The sequence below is a fragment of the Dermochelys coriacea genome, chromosome 23 (genome assembly GCF_009764565.3).
Source record: "Dermochelys coriacea isolate rDerCor1 chromosome 23, rDerCor1.pri.v4, whole genome shotgun sequence".
Classification (NCBI taxonomy): domain Eukaryota; kingdom Metazoa; phylum Chordata; order Testudines; family Dermochelyidae; genus Dermochelys; species Dermochelys coriacea.
The window spans coordinates 14076432-14094522 of NC_050090.1; the positions used below are offsets into that span (position 1 = coordinate 14076432).

At 52.4% G+C, this 18091-nt stretch overlaps 1 protein-coding gene across 1 annotated transcript; it reads left to right on the plus strand.

The window, feature by feature from the left end:
* Positions 1-14163: 14163 nt before the first annotated feature.
* LOC119847277 (galactoside alpha-(1,2)-fucosyltransferase 2-like) lies at positions 14164-17264 on the plus strand. The gene is made up of 2 exons (XM_038381915.2): positions 14164-14225; positions 15704-17264. The coding sequence occupies exon 2, from the start codon at positions 15739-15741 to the stop codon at positions 16780-16782; it is 1044 nt and encodes a 347-aa protein (XP_038237843.1). The 5' UTR covers positions 14164-14225; positions 15704-15738; the 3' UTR covers positions 16783-17264.
* The last annotated feature ends 827 nt before the right edge of the window (positions 17265-18091 follow it).

Genomic DNA, 18091 nt, shown 5'->3' on the forward strand with positions numbered 1-18091 from the left:
CAGGGGCCAGGACTCCTGCTCTCCCTGGCTCTGAGAGGGGCATGGGATCTGGAGGGTTTGAGTTTGGGGGGCTGGGTGCCAGGACTCCTGGGTTCCATCCCCAGGTACCTGATCTCACCCCCAATCCCCGCGCACCTGTCACTGCAGCGGGAACATTTCTGAGCTTTGTTCTAAACTGGGAGTAGTGAGCTCACGGGGCCGGCATTGCCTGTGCCATGGGGGCACAGCTGGGGGAGAGGGGAGCTTGCGGGGTGGGGGGCAGGGGGGAGATCTATCCATCCCACATCACCCCTGGCCAGCCAGCCATCCCCAGCCACTGAGCCAGGTAACGAGCTAACCAAGCCACGTCAGGCGGCCCGGCACTGGGAAACAGGGACTCGCAGCATTTGTGAATTAAAGGCGACACCGACTGTGTTTCTCGGTGTTTCCCTGGTTGGTGAGATGTTACCGATGCCACCAGATTAGCTGGGGGATGCTCCACCTCCGTTCCCGTCCGTTCACTCCGAGATCAAAGGGGGATATTGGCAGCGAGAGGAACTGGGTGATTTAACAGCACCGGCGTCTCTAGTTCGCTTTGGAGTTTGTGGTAAACTGTCTAGGAACCTTTGAATGGTAAATGGCCTGATGCCACTTCCCCAAACCTTTCACATCACACCCCCCTTTACCCCATCCGTAAACCTTCCCTTCCCCCCACCCAGGAGCTGTGGTAGGGAGCCGGGGGCCGGGAGCAGGGGCCAGGGCTGGGGGCGGGGCTAGGAGTGTGTCTGGGGGCGGGGCCACTGCTGGAGGTAGGGCTGGGGCTGGGGGTGGAGCTGGGGCCAGGAGCAGGGCTGGGGTCACGGCTGGGAGCAGAACCGCTGCCAGGCCGCAGTCAGGGCCAGCAGCCGGGTACAGGGCTGGGAGGGGAGACCAGGGCCGCAGCTGGGGGCAGGGCCAGAGCAGAGCTGGGGGCAGACCGGGGCTGTGTGGTGCTCCCTCCTGACCCTGCCATGGGGGTTGGCCCTGGCCCCACTGCACCCCCCCAAATATTCCTGAATGCCCCACCCCAGTTTGAGGACCACTGCTTTATGCTGATGGATGCAGCTAATTCCCTGTGTATCCCTAGGAAATAGAATTGACTTCACGGCCACAGTGGTGGTCTTGAGATACCAGATCAAGGTCTCCTGCACCGGTCAGGACCTTCCACCGTCCCCACCAGCTCTCATGGGGGAATCAACCAGACGCGGCCCACGGGCACCTGATCCCATTCTCACCCGTGCAGCTCAACTTCTTGTGACACAGCGGCTCCCCGTCTGGCCAACCAACCTGCCCTAAAATCTCCCCTCAGACCCGTGTGGCTAACGAGCCTTTCACCTCGCGCCGTTTCCTTCTCAAGACGGCTCCAAAGAATGGGCTGGAAGCAGGTAGTTGGGCAAGATCTGAAATATTCATCAACCTGGCGGGGAACATGTCCAATCTCTCAGGATGGGTAGAACTTTTCAGTTAGGTGCAGAGTTTTATTTTTCCCTGGGGGTGCTCTGCCCCGAGGCTCCACCCCCACTTTGCCCCCTCCCCCAAGGCCCTGCCCTCACGCCACCCCCGCCTCGAGGCCTCGCCCCCACCCCGCCTCTTCCTGACCATGCTCCGCCCCCTCTCTGAGCCCCTGTCCACCCGCCGCTCTCTGCTCTCCACCCTCCCCCAAGTGCCTCCCCCAGCTGCCAATCAGCTGTGGCTGGTGGGTGCTGAGCATCCATTTCTTTTTCCATGGGTGCACCAGCCCTGGAGCCCCCACAGAGTCAGCACCAAGGACTATTTATATGGTGAATAAGATTTTAACTAATCCTCATCGTATTTCACTTGGCTGGCTGGGTGTGACGGGATCCCCAGGGGGCAGCCTGGGGCTGTGGGACTGCTGGGCCCCCTGAACTCTCTCCAGCCTGGGCTGTCTCTCACGATGCTTTGCTAGTGACACACAGCAAACCCCTCCAGGTGCGGCAATCCCTCAGCACAACCGCACGTGGACCCCCACACCCAGCTCGCTTGCGTGAATGCTCCCAGAGCCCCTTGTGAATCACGCTGAGAAAGGCACCAGCCACATCCCCCCAGCTCCCAGCCTTGTACCGCAGGAATATGCCACCAGGACGAGAAGTGCACATTTATTACTTGGTTCACCACTTCGTCAATGAAAAGTGGACCTACACCAGCTTTTGTAAACCTGAGCAGATTTACCCCATACTTCAGGCAAACTCACTGGTAAAGATAAACAGTCAAATGAGTTTACTGACTGCAAAAGAGAGTTTTTAAGTGATTATAAGTGATAGGCAAAAAGTCAGCATTAGTTACCAAAAGAACACAAAATAGAAGCACACAGTCTAAACTCTACTCCTGGGGGGATCCTGCGTTACTGCGCATGCACATAATTAATGAGCGGTGCATCTTTTTAATTTTTTGCGCAGAAAAAAGCTTCTGCCAAAATGTTGCTGCAGTTCTGCCTTTTGCCCACCAGAGGGTGATGTCGTGCAAGAACAGCAGTAGCTGCCAGCAGAAAGAACAGGAGGACTTGTGGCACCTTAGAGACTAAGAAATTTATTTGAGCATAAGCTTTTGTGAGCTACAGCTCACTTCATCGGTAGCTCACAAAAGCTTATGCTCAAATAAATGTGTTAGTCTCTAAGGTTTCACAAGTCCTCCTTTTCTTTTTGCGGATACAGTCTAATAGAGCTGCTACTCTAATCCCAGCAGAAAATAACTTCTGCAGTTCCTCCTTTTGCCCACCAGAGAGCGATGTGGTCATAGTACAAAGCAGCAGCTCCCTGCCAGCTAGGGAAGAGAAAGAGCCAGCCTTCTTTGCAGTGCCTATCAGGCCAGGTCAGGAGACAGGAGCTATGGGGAGACAGATAGTGTGGGCTACTGAGGGGTCAGAAAGGGGCTCATAAGGGGTAGTGGGGGAGGACAGACTGGGACAGGGGCTGAATGGGAGTGGAGGCACAGGGCCACAGTGGGGAGGGAGGTGCAGAGCCACCTGGTGATGGGGGAGGGGGTGCAGAGCTACAGAGGGACAGAGGGTGGCTGAATGGGGTCACAGAGACACAGAGGGATGGGGAGGGGGTTCAGAGCCACATGGGGGAGGGGGAGGGGTGCAGGGCCACGTGGGGATGGGTGAGGGGGTGTCTGAGTGGGGGTGGAGGGACACATGTGGACAGGGAGTACAAGGACACATAGGGGTGATGAAACACATAGGGATGGGGCAAATGTGCCTGACTGAATGGGAGAGGTTAGGGGTCAGCCGGGGTCTGCATGGGGGAAGCTCCCTAACTGTCCCTCCCCACCCACCCCCAAAAAATCTGTTCCATTCTTTTCCCACCCATACTCAACAAACCATCAAGTTCACATCCAGGATCCTTCTCAGCAATTTACTTCCCTCTCCCTCAGCTCCTCTGTTACCCCTGATTCCCTCACACCTTTGCACTGCTTCTGAGGGGTGTGGGAAATACGGTTCTGAATTATTACTCAGAGTTCGTTATTAATATACCTAGTAAGGAATCTATCTGTCAAAAAACATTTTCTGAATCTTTTTTTGTTGTTTGTATTGTTACAGACGTACTTGCTGACAGGTATTTTGAAACAAATGACCAAAAAATAATTGAAAGTGGTGTGATTATCTTGTGTTATTATGACAAATAAAATATGCAGAATTTTGCAGAATTTTGAAATATTGTGCGCAGGATTTTTAACTTTTTGGTGCAGAATTCCCCCAGGAGTAAAACTCTCAATGCTTTTAGACTGGACAACATCTAGATGAAGCCGTTGCTCTCACCCCACTGGGTAATGCAGTTCATAGTACGCAGATTTCACCCCTGAAACCTGGGCCAGTCTCCTCCGTTGCAGTCTTCAGCCTTCTGAGTGTCCTTGTTGCCTGCAGTGTAAGTGGGTGAGGAGATAAGGCAAAACATGGGGGCGCCGTGTTCTGTTTTATACCCTCAGTCCATGTGTTTGGAGAACACAAGTCCAGGAACGTCTGGGGGGCCCTGCTGAGTTCCCCAGCAACACCCCGGTGTGTTTCCTGTGAGTGAGTCATTGAATTGTAACTCCCAGGCAGGACAATGGCTGGTGATGTCTCTTCAGCACCCCTCCCCCCAAGGCGTTGGTTACCCGCCTTGTTAGTGTCTCTGGAGAGTTGGCATCTGGGCACTCCCCAACCTCACTGCATATTTTAGTGACAACCTGATAACATATTAGCATAACACACAGGCATTAATGACGTACATATTTAGATAGAACAATGACTTTCAGAGGAGCTTTAATCTTTTCCACGATCCCTCATGTGGCCTGATTTCTGTGCAAGATCACAATTCTATATAAATGAGGAATATGGGGGTTACAGGACGCTCCCCCAAGGTACAGAATGCCACAGGGGGCACCATTTAGGTGGGGCGGGGATGGATCTAGCTCCCCTGGGTTTCAAACTGGAGGTCTACACAGCCTAGCCCCAGATGGAGATTTTAACTGCAACACAGCTAAGCCAGAGTGTGCTTTGTGATAAATCCCCAAACTGGGAGCAGCCCAGCCTTTGGGGCTGGGAGTTTGTTTATGAACAGAAGCCAGGTGATTAAGATAACAAAAGGCTTGTAGTAAAGTAAATTGAAAAGAATAAAAAGTACCTGTGGCACCTTAGAGAGTATCAAATTTATTTGGGCATAAGCTTTCATGGGCTAAACCCACTTCATCAGATGCATGCAGTGGAAAACACAGTAGGAAGAGAGAGATATATACAGAGAACATGAAAAATGTGGGGTTGCCATACCAACTCTAACAAGAGTAATCAGTTAAGGTGGACTATTATCAGCAGGAGAATAAAAACCTTTTGTAGTGATAATCAGGATGGCCCATTTCAACCAGTTGACAAGAAGGTGTGAGTAACAGTAGGGGAAATAGTTTTTAGTTTGTGTAATGACTCATCCACTCCCAGTCTTTATTCAAGCCTAATTTAATGGTGTCCAGTTTGCAAATTAATTCCAGTTCTGCAGTTTCTCTATGGAGTCTGTTTATGAAGTTTTTTTGTTGAAGAATTGTGACTTTTAGGTCTGTAATTGAGTGTCCAGGGAGGTTAAAGTGTTCGCCGACTGGTTTTTGAATGTTATAATTCTTGACATCTGATTTGTATCCATTTATTCTTTTCCGTAGAGACTGTCCAGTTTGGCCAAGGTACATGGCAGAGGGGCATTGCTGGCACATGATGGCATATATCACATTGGTAGATCTGCAGGTGAATGAGCCCCTGATGGTGTGGCTGATGTGATTAGATCCTATGATGGTGTCCCTTGAATAGATATGTGGACAGAGTTGGCAATGGGCAAGGATAGGTTCCTAGGTTAATGGTTTTGGTGTGTGTTGTGTGAAAGTTTTTTTTCTCCTGCTGATAATAGCCCAACTTAATGATTACTCTCATTAGAGTTGGTATGGCAACCCTCATTTTTTCATATTCTCTGTATATATATCTTCCTACAGTATTTTCCACCGCACGCATCTGATGAAGTGGGTTTAGCCCAGGAAAGCTTATGCCCAATAAATTTATTAGTCTCTAAGGTGCCACAAGTCCTCCTCGTTCTTTTTGCTGATACAGAATAACATGGCTACCACTCTAAAGTAAATTAAGGATCCTTAGATGATCCTGACAGCATTGACAAAGTGGGGGATTTTCTTGTTTTTTCCTTGTTTTTCCAATTGTTTGCATGCTGAGGGGGTGGGACTCAGTTTCCCTGGGTGTTACTGGTTTCACGAGGTGATGGAAGAGGGAGTTGGTTGGTACAGGGGACCGGCGAGGGAACTTGGGACCCCAGCCAATGGCCTGGAGAATGGAGACCCCAGTGACTGGTGACCTGGTGACCGGGAGGCCCAGCTCGGGACTCACAGCCAGGTCTGGCCAGTGGGAGGACAATGGGCTGTGAAGAGAGGACCTCGGTAACCTGACCAGCCGGTTCCAGCCAGAAGGGCCAGAGGAAAGAAGAGGGGAGAGGGGGCCCAGGTGACCCTGTTTACCTGGAGAGAAGACAATGGACAGAGGCGGGGGTTTGGGCCGGTGAGATCAGATGCCCAGCTGGGAAGCAGAGGGGCTCTGGGCTGGAGAGAGGGGGCAGGCAGAGCCCACCTGGATGCAGGGGAGACTTGGATGTGCTCTGCTGAGGGAGGCCAGACCTGTGGCCCTGAGAGTTTTCTGTGCTCGGTTCAGACACTCAATAAACCCTACTTTTAATGTTGCTATACTTGAACAAAAAATCTTCAGAAACAGACTTCAAAGAGAAACAGCAGAACTAAAATTCATTTGCAAATTTAACACCATTAATTTGGGCTTGAATAGGGACTGGCAGTGGCTGGCTCATTACAAAAGCTGCTTTGCCTCTCCTGGAATTGACACCTCCTCATCTATTATTGGGAGCGAACTACATCCACCCTGATCGAATTGGCCCTGTCAGCACTGGTTCTCCACTTGTGAGGTAACTCCCTTCCCTTCATGTGCTGGTATATCTATACCTCCATCTGTAATTTTCACTCCACGCATCTGAAGAAGTGGGTTTTTTACCCACAAAAGCTTATGCCCAAATAAATGTGTTAATCTTTAAAGTGCCACTGGATTCCTTGTTGTTTTTGTGGATACAGACTAACACGGCCACTCCCTGATACATGAATATCCTGTTAAGTCGTATGCGCTAGCCTTGCATGGGAAGTTATGAAATTTGGCTATGTATGGTGCGTGCCAGGGAAACATGGTATAAGGTTGGGAACACCAAAAGCAGTCTTCAGGTACAACAATGAATAGGCCAGACAATGCTGACAGCCCATTGAAAAAATAGGCTCTCCCAGGGATTATCCCATGCACTGGGTACAATGGAACCAAGCTAGCCCTACCCAATGGAGAGGGTTTGACTACTGTCACAGCAAAAGAGCTTTCCAGCTACCTGGAAGAAGGTAGAAGAGAGGGGAAGTGACCCTTATTGTTAGTTTATGAGTGCCTGGCAAAAGCATTCATGTACCTGCAGCTTGGGTGTGTCCCTGCCTGGGGATGGCTGTGTGAGTGCAGGACCTGGAGGGGTTTGCAGCATAGTGCGAGAGGGAGCCCTGGCTGGGGAGACAGAGGGCTCAGTGCTTTCCCAGTTCCAGGTTGCACACTGGGGAAGTCTGTCACAGTCACCCCCTGTGACCAGGGTCCTAGTGGGGAGCCAGCTGTGGTCACTCAATTAGGGAGAACTGCAAAGCATGGGGCAGCCAAACCCTCCAAAGCTGGTGGATATTCGAATACTTAGATTCACCAAGCCAGCATAAAATAGCTTCTTTATTACCTCACTGGTTACTCAGAAGTCCAAACAACACAGTTCCCTTAAAGTGATCCGGACTCAGACCTCCATCCAGGTACCCACATCAAATATGACAAAAATTACTGAAAATCTTATTTCATCATATAAAAGTAAAGGTTCTACCAATCCCATGGCATTGGACACATTACCTCCCAGGTTAACGAATGGTTCAGATCTTACCCAAATACACCCTACAGCCAATTCTGATTAACTAAACTAAAATGTATTAAAAAACAAAAGAACGTGTTCAATTAATTGAGGTGCAGATTCACAGCAGAGAGGGTGAGCTTTGTGGTTACAAAGAGTTCTTTCAGAAATAGTTCATAGTTTATAGTCCAATGTCCAAATCTCATATTCACGGCATACTAGCATAACTGGGACCTCAGTCTTGCAACTCAAACCTCCCCTGGTGAAGCTTAAGAAGATCTGAGATGACAGAATCAGGACCCAAGGATCTTTTATACAATTTCATGTCTTTTGACAAGTTGGGATTTCCTCCTGGAACAAAAGGTAATTAGGATGACTTTGAACCAGGTCAATCACTGGTACTTAGTGTGACGGGGCAAGGCCAGATGGCTATAGAAGAGTAGTGGGAGATAGATACGTTAGCTCCAGGCTAAACAAATCCCTGGTACCAGGATAAGTTAAATGGCAGGTGCTCAGTTAAGACACCTGGGGCCAATTAAGAACTTTCCAGAAGGCAGGGAGGATGCTAGGTTGATTGGGACACCTGAAGCCAATCAGGGACTGCCAGAAACTAGTTAAAAGCCTCCCTGTTGGTCAGGTGGGGGTAGATGTCAGGAGCTGTGGGAGGAAGTTGTACTGTTGGAGAGATTACCCCACAGTTCCCGCAGTCTCCACCACCCATTTGAATTCTGGGTAGAAATCCCAGTGCCTGATGGGGCTAAAACATTGTCGCGGGTGGTTCTGGGTACATATCGTCAGGCCCCCGTTCCCTCCCTCCCTCTACTCCAGGCTCCAGCCCAGGGACCCTAATAGTATCAGTGATGGTAGCTGACCTTTTAGAAACAAGACACGTACAATTCCCTGGGCTACTTCCCCCACAGCTACCCACAGTGCAAAGCTCCAGAAGTCGACTGTTGCCTCGGTACTGTGGACACACTCCGCCGACTAAATGCACTTAGAGCATTTGTGTGGGGACACACACACTCGATTGTATAAAAACACTTTCTACAAAACCGACATCTTCAAAGTCATCCTAATTACCTCTTGTTCCCCGAGGGAATCCCAACTTCTCAAAAGACATTAAATTGTATAAAAGATCCTTGGATCCTGATTCTGTCATCTCAGATTTGCTTAGACTTCATCGGGGAGGTTTGAGTCATAAAAGTGAGGTCATAGTTATGCTGGTATGCTCTGAATATGAGATTTGGACATTGGACTATAAATACGAACTATTTCTGAAAGAACTCTTTGCAACTAAAAAGCACCATTTCTGCTGTGAATCTGCACCTCAGTGAACTGAACTTACGTCTGTCTGTATATTGATCTTTTAACAACACTCTCTCTCTTTTGTTTTTTAATACATTTTATTTTAGTTAATCAGAATTGGCTGAAGCGTGTATTTGGGTAAGATCTGAACCATTCGTTAACCTGGGAGGTAACGTGTCTGATACTTTGGGATCGGTAGAACCTTTTCTTTTATATGATGAAATAAGATTTACAGAAATTTTCATCACATTTGACATGGGTACCTGGATAGAGGCTTGAGGCTGGGTCACTTTAAGGGAACTGGAAACTGTGTTGTTTGGACTTCTAAGTAACCAGTGAGGTAATAGAGAAGCTGTTTTGTGCTGGTTTGGTGAATCTAAGTATTGGAATATCCACTACTTTGGGAGGTTTGGCTGTCCCATGCTTTGCAGTTCCCCCTAATTGAGTGACCACAGCTGGCCGTCACTAGGACCCTGGTCACAGTGGCGTTGCCATGCTTGGATATCACAGGTTCATTGGGTTTTTGGATCAGAACCACACACTTGTCAAAATTTAATTTTGATATTGGAGAGTTTAAGGGTTAAAAATTAGTTACAGTGAGTGATCCCTGATCACGATCCTGACAGAAAAATCCTTGGAAGAACTGTGCTCACAGAGAAAGAAAAAGGCCCCAGAGCAGGAACGGAGAAATCGGTTAATTGCTAGTGATAAAGAAGCAGATCCAGCGATAATGCTTGGGGTGAGAAACCAGCAGCTAGAACGTGAACAAAAGGAAAAATAGCTGATATGGAAGGAGAAGTTGCTGAAAGGGAACACCTGTGGTTTGAACACGAACAAAGAACGGCACATATTTGATTGCAGGAACTAGAAGCTAAGGCAGACGTGGACAGAAGCTCCAGCTCAAGTGAATACCAGAAAAGCAGGAATTGTATCATACCGAAAAGCCAGCTGCTCTCAACAACAAAGATGGGGATCGAATCTATCCAGTTTGTCACAATGTTGATATTTTGTTTGACTCTGAGCAGTTGTCTGGGTGTAACACTGCCCCCTTTTATGTAAATGCTTTTACTGGGAGCTCGGGGGAAGGTAACCCCATAACCTGTGCGGAGACTGTAAAAGTCCATTGTAAAAGTTGTTTAGGGCAAATTACAGCTTCTAACATCACTCTTGTTAAGGCAGATCTTGTCAAAGAGGAAGATTATTTACCAGATCAGAGTGTGAATATTGTAATCCTCCAGGAACAGTATCTCCGATAATGTCACGGCTAACCTGGTGGCTGAACTTTGTGACTTTGTCCTCTCCCATAACTATTTCACATTTGGGGACAATGTATACCTTCAAATCAATGGCACTGCGATGGGTACCCGCATGGCCCCACAGTATGCCAACATTTTTATGGCTGACTTAGAACAACGCTTCCTCAGCTCTCGTCCCCTAATGCCCCTACTCTACTTGCGCTACATTGATGACATCTTCATCATCTGGACCCATGGAAAAGAAGCCCTTGAGGAATTCCACCATGATTTCAACAATTTCCATCCCACCATCAACCTCAGCCTGGACCAGTCCACACAAGAGATCCACTTCCTGGACACTACAGTGCTAATATGCAACGGTCACATAAACAACACCCTATATCAGAAAACTACTGACCACTATTCCTACCTACATGCCTCTAGCTTTCATCCACATCATACCACACGATCCATTGTCTACAGCCAAGCTCTACGATATAACCGCATTTGCTCCAACCCCTCAGACAGAGACAAACACCTACAAGATCTCTATCATGCATTCTTACAACTACAATACCCACCTGCTGAAGTGAAGAAACAGATTGACAGAGCCAGAAGAGTACCCAGAAGTCACCTACTACAGGACAGGCCCATCACAGAAAATAACAGAACGCCACTAGCCATCACCTTCAGCCCCCAACTAGAACCTCTCCAACGCATCATCAAGGATCTACAACCTATCCTGAAAGACGACCCATCACTCTCACAGATCTTGGGAGACAGGCCAGTCCTTGCTTGCAGACAGCCCCCCAACCTGAACCAAATACTCACCAGCAACCACACACCACACAACAGAACCACTAACCCAGGAACCTATCCTTGCAACAAAGCCCATTGCCAACTCTGTCCACATATCTATTCAGGGGACACCATCATAGGGCCTAATCACATCAGCCACACTATCAGAGGCTCGTTCACGGGCACATCTACCAATGTGATATATGCCATCATGTGCCAGCAATGCCCCTCTGCCATGTACATTGGTCAAACTGGACAGTCTCTACGTAAAAGAATGAATGGGCACAAATCAGACGTCAAGAATTATAACATTCAAAAACCAGTCGGAGAACACTTCAATCTCTCCGGTCACTCCATTACAGACCTGAGAGTGGCTATCCTTCAACAAAAAAACTTCAAAAACAGACTCCAACGAGAGACTGCTGAATTGGAATTAATTTGCAAACTGGATACAATTAACTTAGGCTTGAATAGAGACTGGGAATGGATGAGTCATTACACAAAGTAAAACTATTTCCCCATGTTATTTCTCCCCTCCACCCCACCTCCCACTGTTCCTCAGGTGTTCTTGTTAACTGCTGGAAATGGCCTACCTTGCTTGTCACCATGAAAGGTTTTCCTCCTTTCCCCCCCTGCTGCTGGTAATAGCTCATCTTAAGTGATCACTCTCCTTACAATGTGTATGATAAAACCCATTGTTTCATGTTCTCTGTGTGTGTATATAAATCTCCCCACTGTATTTTCCACCAAATGCATCCGATGAAGTGAGCTGTAGCTCACGAAAGCTTATGCTCAAATAAATTTGTTAGTCTATAAGGTGCCACAAGAAACTCCTTTTCTTTTTTGGTAAAGATGATGAATCCCGAACAGGGGTGTGTGCCAAGTCCCAGCCCCTCCACAACCACTAGGTCCCACTCCCCTTCCAGAGCCATGGAGATTAGGTGACCAGACGTCTCATTTTTAAAGGGACAGTCCCGTATTGAAGCCCTCCGGCAGGTGTCCCAACTTTTTCTTAAAAATGGGAAAATTTCCCCATTGTTTCTGTCTCCCCCCCGCTCCCCCATCAGTACTGGCGGGTCCTGATGCTGGCTGGATCCCTGCTCGCCAGCCACCCTCCCACCAGCGGTGAGCCAGGGGATCCAGTGGCCAATGACGGGGGTGGGTTTGCAGGGCTGGTGGCAGGACGAACATGCAGCGTGAGGGGCCGGCTGCTCCCCTGCTGATCCATCCGCACAGCCCCCACTGCGTGCCAGCAGGGCCCTGCCCCCAGGGAGCATGGGGCTCCTCCGTCCCCTCAGCACCCTGCCCTGCCGAGCCCCCTCTCTGGCCGGGGTCACTGAGGCCCCTGCAGTCAGGTTCCCTGGGCCCTGGTGCACAATGCAGCCTTCGGGCTTAACCCCTTCCTGCCCGCGCTGTAGCTGGGGGACTGGGACGGCTGGGTTATGTGGGTGGCCAGCAGCAGGTTGGGGGTGTTAGCTGCCTTTCCACACTGTGCGGGCAGGGACAAGCTGGGGGGAGATTAACTCTGCAAAGACACGGGTCAGGTCATCCCTTCTCAACCCGGCTCCTCCCCGGTGGCTGGAAGCAGCTCCCGTCCCTTCCCTCCCACACAGTGCCGAAAGGCTGCTGCTGGCCACCTTCTGGAGTGACCCCGGCAGAAATCTGGGGTGGGGGGGGGCATGTGACCCTGTGTGACCCTCCCCCCACCTGTTGTCTTGGGATGACACGGTGCCAGGTACCAGGAGAGTCGGGTCCGTCCCCAGGGGCCCAGCCAGGCATGGAGGGTGAAGAGCGCTGAGCGGGGAGGTTCAGGTTGGTCGTGTGAGAGAGATGGGTACGGGAGTGTGTGTGTGTGTAAGCTCTCCACATGGGGGGGGAATAGGGGTGTGTGTGTCACCTCTCCCCATGTGAACCATAAAGCCTTACAGATAAGAAGGTCAATAAAAAGAAACCAGCTAGGCAGTATTTCTTTTTAAAAGGGGCTTAGTCAACTTGATGTTAATTTGAACATTTGTACTGCGTAGTTCTAATCGATTGCCGTTGAACTCGCTTGAATAGGGGTAATTTTACCTGGTGTCCCATAGTCAGCATAGGGAAATATGGTCACCCTATGTTGATCGAACCCAGGAGTCCTGGTTCCCAGTCCCCTCCCCCCCCGCTCTAACCACTGGACCCCACTCCCCTCCCAGAGCTGGGGAGAGAACCCAGGAGTCTAGTTGCTCCCCCTTTGTGGTCAGACTTGTCCAACAGTGTGGTTAGATTAATGGCTACCATCCCCCCACAGACACTGACCCCCCCACCGCACCGCCCCCCCCCAGATCTGGGAGGAAGGAGCCTATGGAGGGGTTAATCAGGCTGCGGAGGGGAACAAAAACCAACCCTCGAAAATGGGAGAGGAGGGACCCAGGCGTTCTGCGCTGAAGGGCAGAGGGGGGCAAATCTGTGGATAGTTGGGCAGGGAGGGGGCTGCCACCCCAGCCCAAAGAGATGGGGAGCCCGGAGGTTATGGCAGGGCTGGGGGGGACAGTTGCTGGCTCCTGGGTTCTCTCCACCGGGTTATAGTTAATCAGAGCTTGACACAGACTCCCAGAGAGCACCCCCTAGTGCTGCCCTGGGTCAACGGGGCCAGCCCTGCCTGCCAGGGGAGAGCACCCCCTGCTGTCCCCCGCCGCCCCACTCCCTTCAGCCCAGCGCCCCCTAGAGCCACCCTGAGGCAATGGGACCAGCCCTGCCTGCCAGGGGGCCTCCTCCCCCCATCTCCTGCCCCCTGCCCCACTCCCCACAGATGTGCAGAGCCCTGAGCAGGGCTGGGCATGGGGCCAGTCGCGCTCCAGGATGCTCCATCCTCACCCTGAGCAGCAATGGGTGGCACCCGGCCAGCAGCACAGCCTGGCACGGCCCCGGCCCATTAGCCACGTCGTTATCACGCTTGGCATCAGGACGCAGTGTTAATGACCAGTTGACTTAGCCGGCCGGGGAACGGGAGGCTTGTCTGGCTGCTCCTGCTGTACCCCGTGCTGGGCCCAGGGTGCTGGGCGGAAAGGCGGCAGCTTGATAGGTGGCGCACTCCCCGGCAGGCAGGGCTGGGGCTGATGCCCCGGGGCAGTGCCAGGGGCATGGGGCTGCTGTCAAGTGCCAGGCCCAGAGGCCCCCTGGGCCATGAAGTGCCAGACCCAGAGGTGCTGGGGCCATGAAGTGCCAGGCCCAGAGGTGCTGGGGCCATGAAGTGCCAGGCCCAGAGGTGCCAGGGCCATGAAGTGCCAGGGACACTGCAAGGCACAAATTCACTAAACCCACCCTTGGAGGCAGGGCTCAGATCTCCTCCCATCTGCTGAGGCGCAGCCAAGCCCAGCCGCTCCGAGCAGTGAAACCTGCTGGCAGCCCCGAGCTGGATCCGTTCTGCTGACAGGTGAGGCCGGGCGGGGTGGGAGTGATGGAAGGAGAAAGCCCCGGGGTGGGAGAAGGGGGTGGGATGAAGTCAGGGACAGAGGGTGCAGGGGAAGCGGGGACTGTCCTGCCCCGCCCCAGCGAAGGGGGATCTCTGGGCTCAGGTGGTTGGAACAAGGGAACAAGAGAGGGGACTGGATCCTTGCTGAGAGGGGATAGAGAACCCAGGAGTCCTGGCTCCCACCCCCTGTTCTAACCACCAGACTCCACTCCCCTCCCAGAGCCGGGGTGAGAACCCAGGAGTCCTGGCTCCCAGCTCCCCTCACCAAGGAAGTTTGTGTTTCTCTCCCAGTGGCCGGCAAAGGGTTACTAGGAAGGAAGAAATATCTGGGGTGGCGGGAGGAGAATTTGGCTTCCCTTTGTTCCTTCTCATACCCCCACCCACCTCCAGGCCCAGGTGGTACAGTCCAATGGTTAAGGTTGGAGGGGAAAAAGAATCCAACTACAAATAGACGCATACGTCCTTCCGTCCTCTCTGGGGCAGGGAAGTGGGGTCTACTACTTAGCAAGGAGGGGGCTGGGAGCCAGGACTCCTGGGTTCTCTTCCTGGCTCTGGGAGGGGAGTGGGGTCTAGCGGTTAGAGCAGGGGGGCTAGGAGTCAGGACTCCTGAGTTCTCTCCCCAGCTCTGGGAGTGGGGTGAGGTCTAGTGGTTAGAACTGGGGGCTGGAGGGCTATTCCCAGCTCTGGGGAGGGAGGGGGGGGTCCAGTGGGAGGAGGGCTCAGGGCCTATCCGGGATCATGTCACGCTCCTCAGAGCCGCCAGCGTTTCTTCCGCCCCAGAGGAATTTTCCTTATTTGCTTTTTATCTGATCTGATCTGAGGCTGAAAAGGAAATTGTCCTCCCCTTCCCCCACCCACCCCAGCCTGGCCACCCACAGCCCCGTCTTCTGCACCCCACTCCTGGGCCTGTTGGGGTCCAAAGGGGACAATGCCACAAAGAAGCCCAGCACCACATTGACCCCAGCCCACTCCCCGAACCCTGCACTTAACCCACAGAAGCTGGGGGTGGGGGAGCCCAGGGCTGGGCTAGCAGGGGGCTGTGGGTCGGGACTGAGGGGCACCAGCAGGGTTGGGGGAGCCCAGGGCTGGGCTAGCAGGGGACTGCGGGTCAGGAGTGAGGTGCAGCAGCAGAGCTGTGAGGGGAAACACCGTTGCTCTGGCTGTTCTTGCCTGGCCCGGTGTCGGCTGGCAGGTGAAGGGGCTGATCCGGGGTCAAGAGGCTTTGGGGCTTCAGCCTCCCAAAACTGAATGACCCTGCTCCCCTCCCCCAACATTCTGCTGGAGCTGGGGTCCCTTGGCCCCTCAGCTGGGCTGTGCGAAAGGGGGGTTATTGGCCCTGGGGGAGACCCTCTCCCATCTCCTCAAACCATCCCCCCCATTCCTCCCCTCTTCCCCTCACTCCACTCACCACCCACCCACCCTGCTCCTTCTCTCCCCAGGCTGGGACCTCTTTCTCTTATCACTGCTGAGAGCCATGACGGCCCCAGACTCCTCGGTCCCCTTCCGGCTGCCCCTCCAGCTCAGCCTCTACCTGCTGGCCGTTATGACTCTCTCCATCTTCCTCCACCTAAGCAGCTGGTTCCCCACAGCAAGACCGGGGCGTCCCTCCCTGAACGCAACGAAGGGGTCCTCAGCCACGCCCCCCACCACAACCCCTGTCATGGAGCGGGGCATGTGGACTGTGAACTCCATCGGGCGCTTGGGGAACCAGATGGGGGAATACGCCACCCTCTACGCCCTGGCCAAGATGAACGGGCGCCAGGCCTATATCCTCCCGGACATGCACCGGCAGCTGGCGCCGCTCTTCCGCATCAGCCTGCCCGTGATTTCCAATGATGTGGTCCGGAGCATCCGATGGAGGAACTATGGGCTCCACGACTGGATGTCGGAGGAGTACCGGCACATCAAGGGGAAATACGTCCGGCTGACGGGCTACCCCTGTTCCTGGACCTTCTACCATCACCTCCGGCAGGAGATCCTCCAGGAATTCGCCTTCCACGACCACGTCAAGGAGGAGGCCAACCGGTACCTGGCTGGGCTGCGTGGGCAGCACCGGAACGTGACCTACGTGGGTGTCCATGTCCGGAGGGGGGACTACGTCCGGGTGATGCCACAGATCTGGAAGGGGGTGGTGGCGGACAAGGCCTACCTGGAGAAGGCCATGGGCTACTTCCGGGACAAGTACCAGGAGCCAGTCTTCGTGGTGACCAGCAACGGGATGGAGTGGTGCCGGGAGAACATTGATGCCTCGCGGGGAGATGTGTATTTCTCAGGGGACGGGAAGGAGTCGTCGCCGGGGAGGGATTTCGCTCTCTTGGCTCATTGCAACCACACGATCATGACCATTGGGACCTTCGGCATCTGGGTCGGCTACCTGGTCGGTGGGGAGACCGTCTACTTGGCCAACTACACCCTCCCCGACTCCCCCTTCCTCCGGCTCTTCAAGCCTGAGGCTGCCTTCCTCCCCGAGTGGATCGGGATCGACGCTGATCTCTCCCCGCTGCGGAGTGGGACATAGGGGCAGAAAGGATTAAGTCTGCAGGCCACCAGCAGGATCCGCTGGGATTGTGGGCCAGCTCCGAGCTGGGGTAGGCAGCTCAGGGGAATTTAGGGGGCATCAGCATGGACCTTGGTCAGGCACTGACCAGGAGGGGGACGGGGAAAGACGATGTGTGTTCGTTCTGCCGACCTTCTCCTAGGAGTCACCAAATGGATCCATCATGAGGTTGAATGGTTAAAACTTGCTCCTCAGCTAGCTCTTTTAAAACTCTTGTCTGTAAGTTATTTGGACCTGCTGATTTTAAAATGTCTCACTTTGATAGCTGCTGTTTAGCAGCCTCCTGAGATATGAGCGGAATGGAAAGAGCATTTTCATCACCATGTGATATGACATAATCTGTTTTCTCCCCAAACACAAAACAAAAATATTTATTGAACAATTCTGCCTTTTCTGCATTATTGATAATTCTACCATTTCCATCTAAAATGCACCAATAGCATTGTCAGGATTCTTTTTGTTCCTAATATACATTAAAAAACCCCAGCCTCCTTATTGTCCTCAATGCTGCAGGCCATAGAATGTGCCTTGTGTCCCTTTGCTTCCCGTATCAATTTTCTACCATCCCTAGCTTCTGGTTTATATACTGTCCACTTCCCCCGTCCTTCCATTTGTTATTGCTGCTTTCACTTCCCCTCTAAACCAGGTCAGTCTGTGACCAGTATAGTCTTCTTCCTCAAGTGTGGAATAGTGGCTGTTGGGGCAAATAGTCAGGTGTTTGGTAAACAATCCCCAATCAATAGCCACATGGGTCTGATTAAATTCTTCCTCCAGGCTGCTTCAGTTCCTAATACTTTTCAGCTTGATGAAACTGACCCTTTGAAAAAAGCAGGGAGGGCTGGGCGCCAGGACTCCTGGGTTCTATCCCCAGCCGAGTGGGGCAGGTTCAGCAGGGCTTTGTGGGTGGGCACATACCTGGGATATAAACCAGCCCCAGTGTGCACGTGGCACAGGGCTGTAAAGCCAGAACTGCTGGGCAACTTTTACAAGCAACAATAGAATTGGAGTCACAAGGCCCCCGCCCACCCCCCCGCCCCTGGATCTAGCCTCTGCCCAGAGTTCCCCCCATATGGATCTAGCCCAGCCCTAGCCAGGGAGTGCCCCACGAAATACTCCCCTTCTCTGTCCGCCAAGGAAAGAACCCAGGAGTCCTGGCTCCCTTCCCCCACTGTAATCACTAGAACCCTCTTGCTCTTGGGCCAGCAGGAATGGGGGGCGGGGTGGAGCCCAACCCTGGGGGAAATTTACCCTCCACAGGATTGATACACAG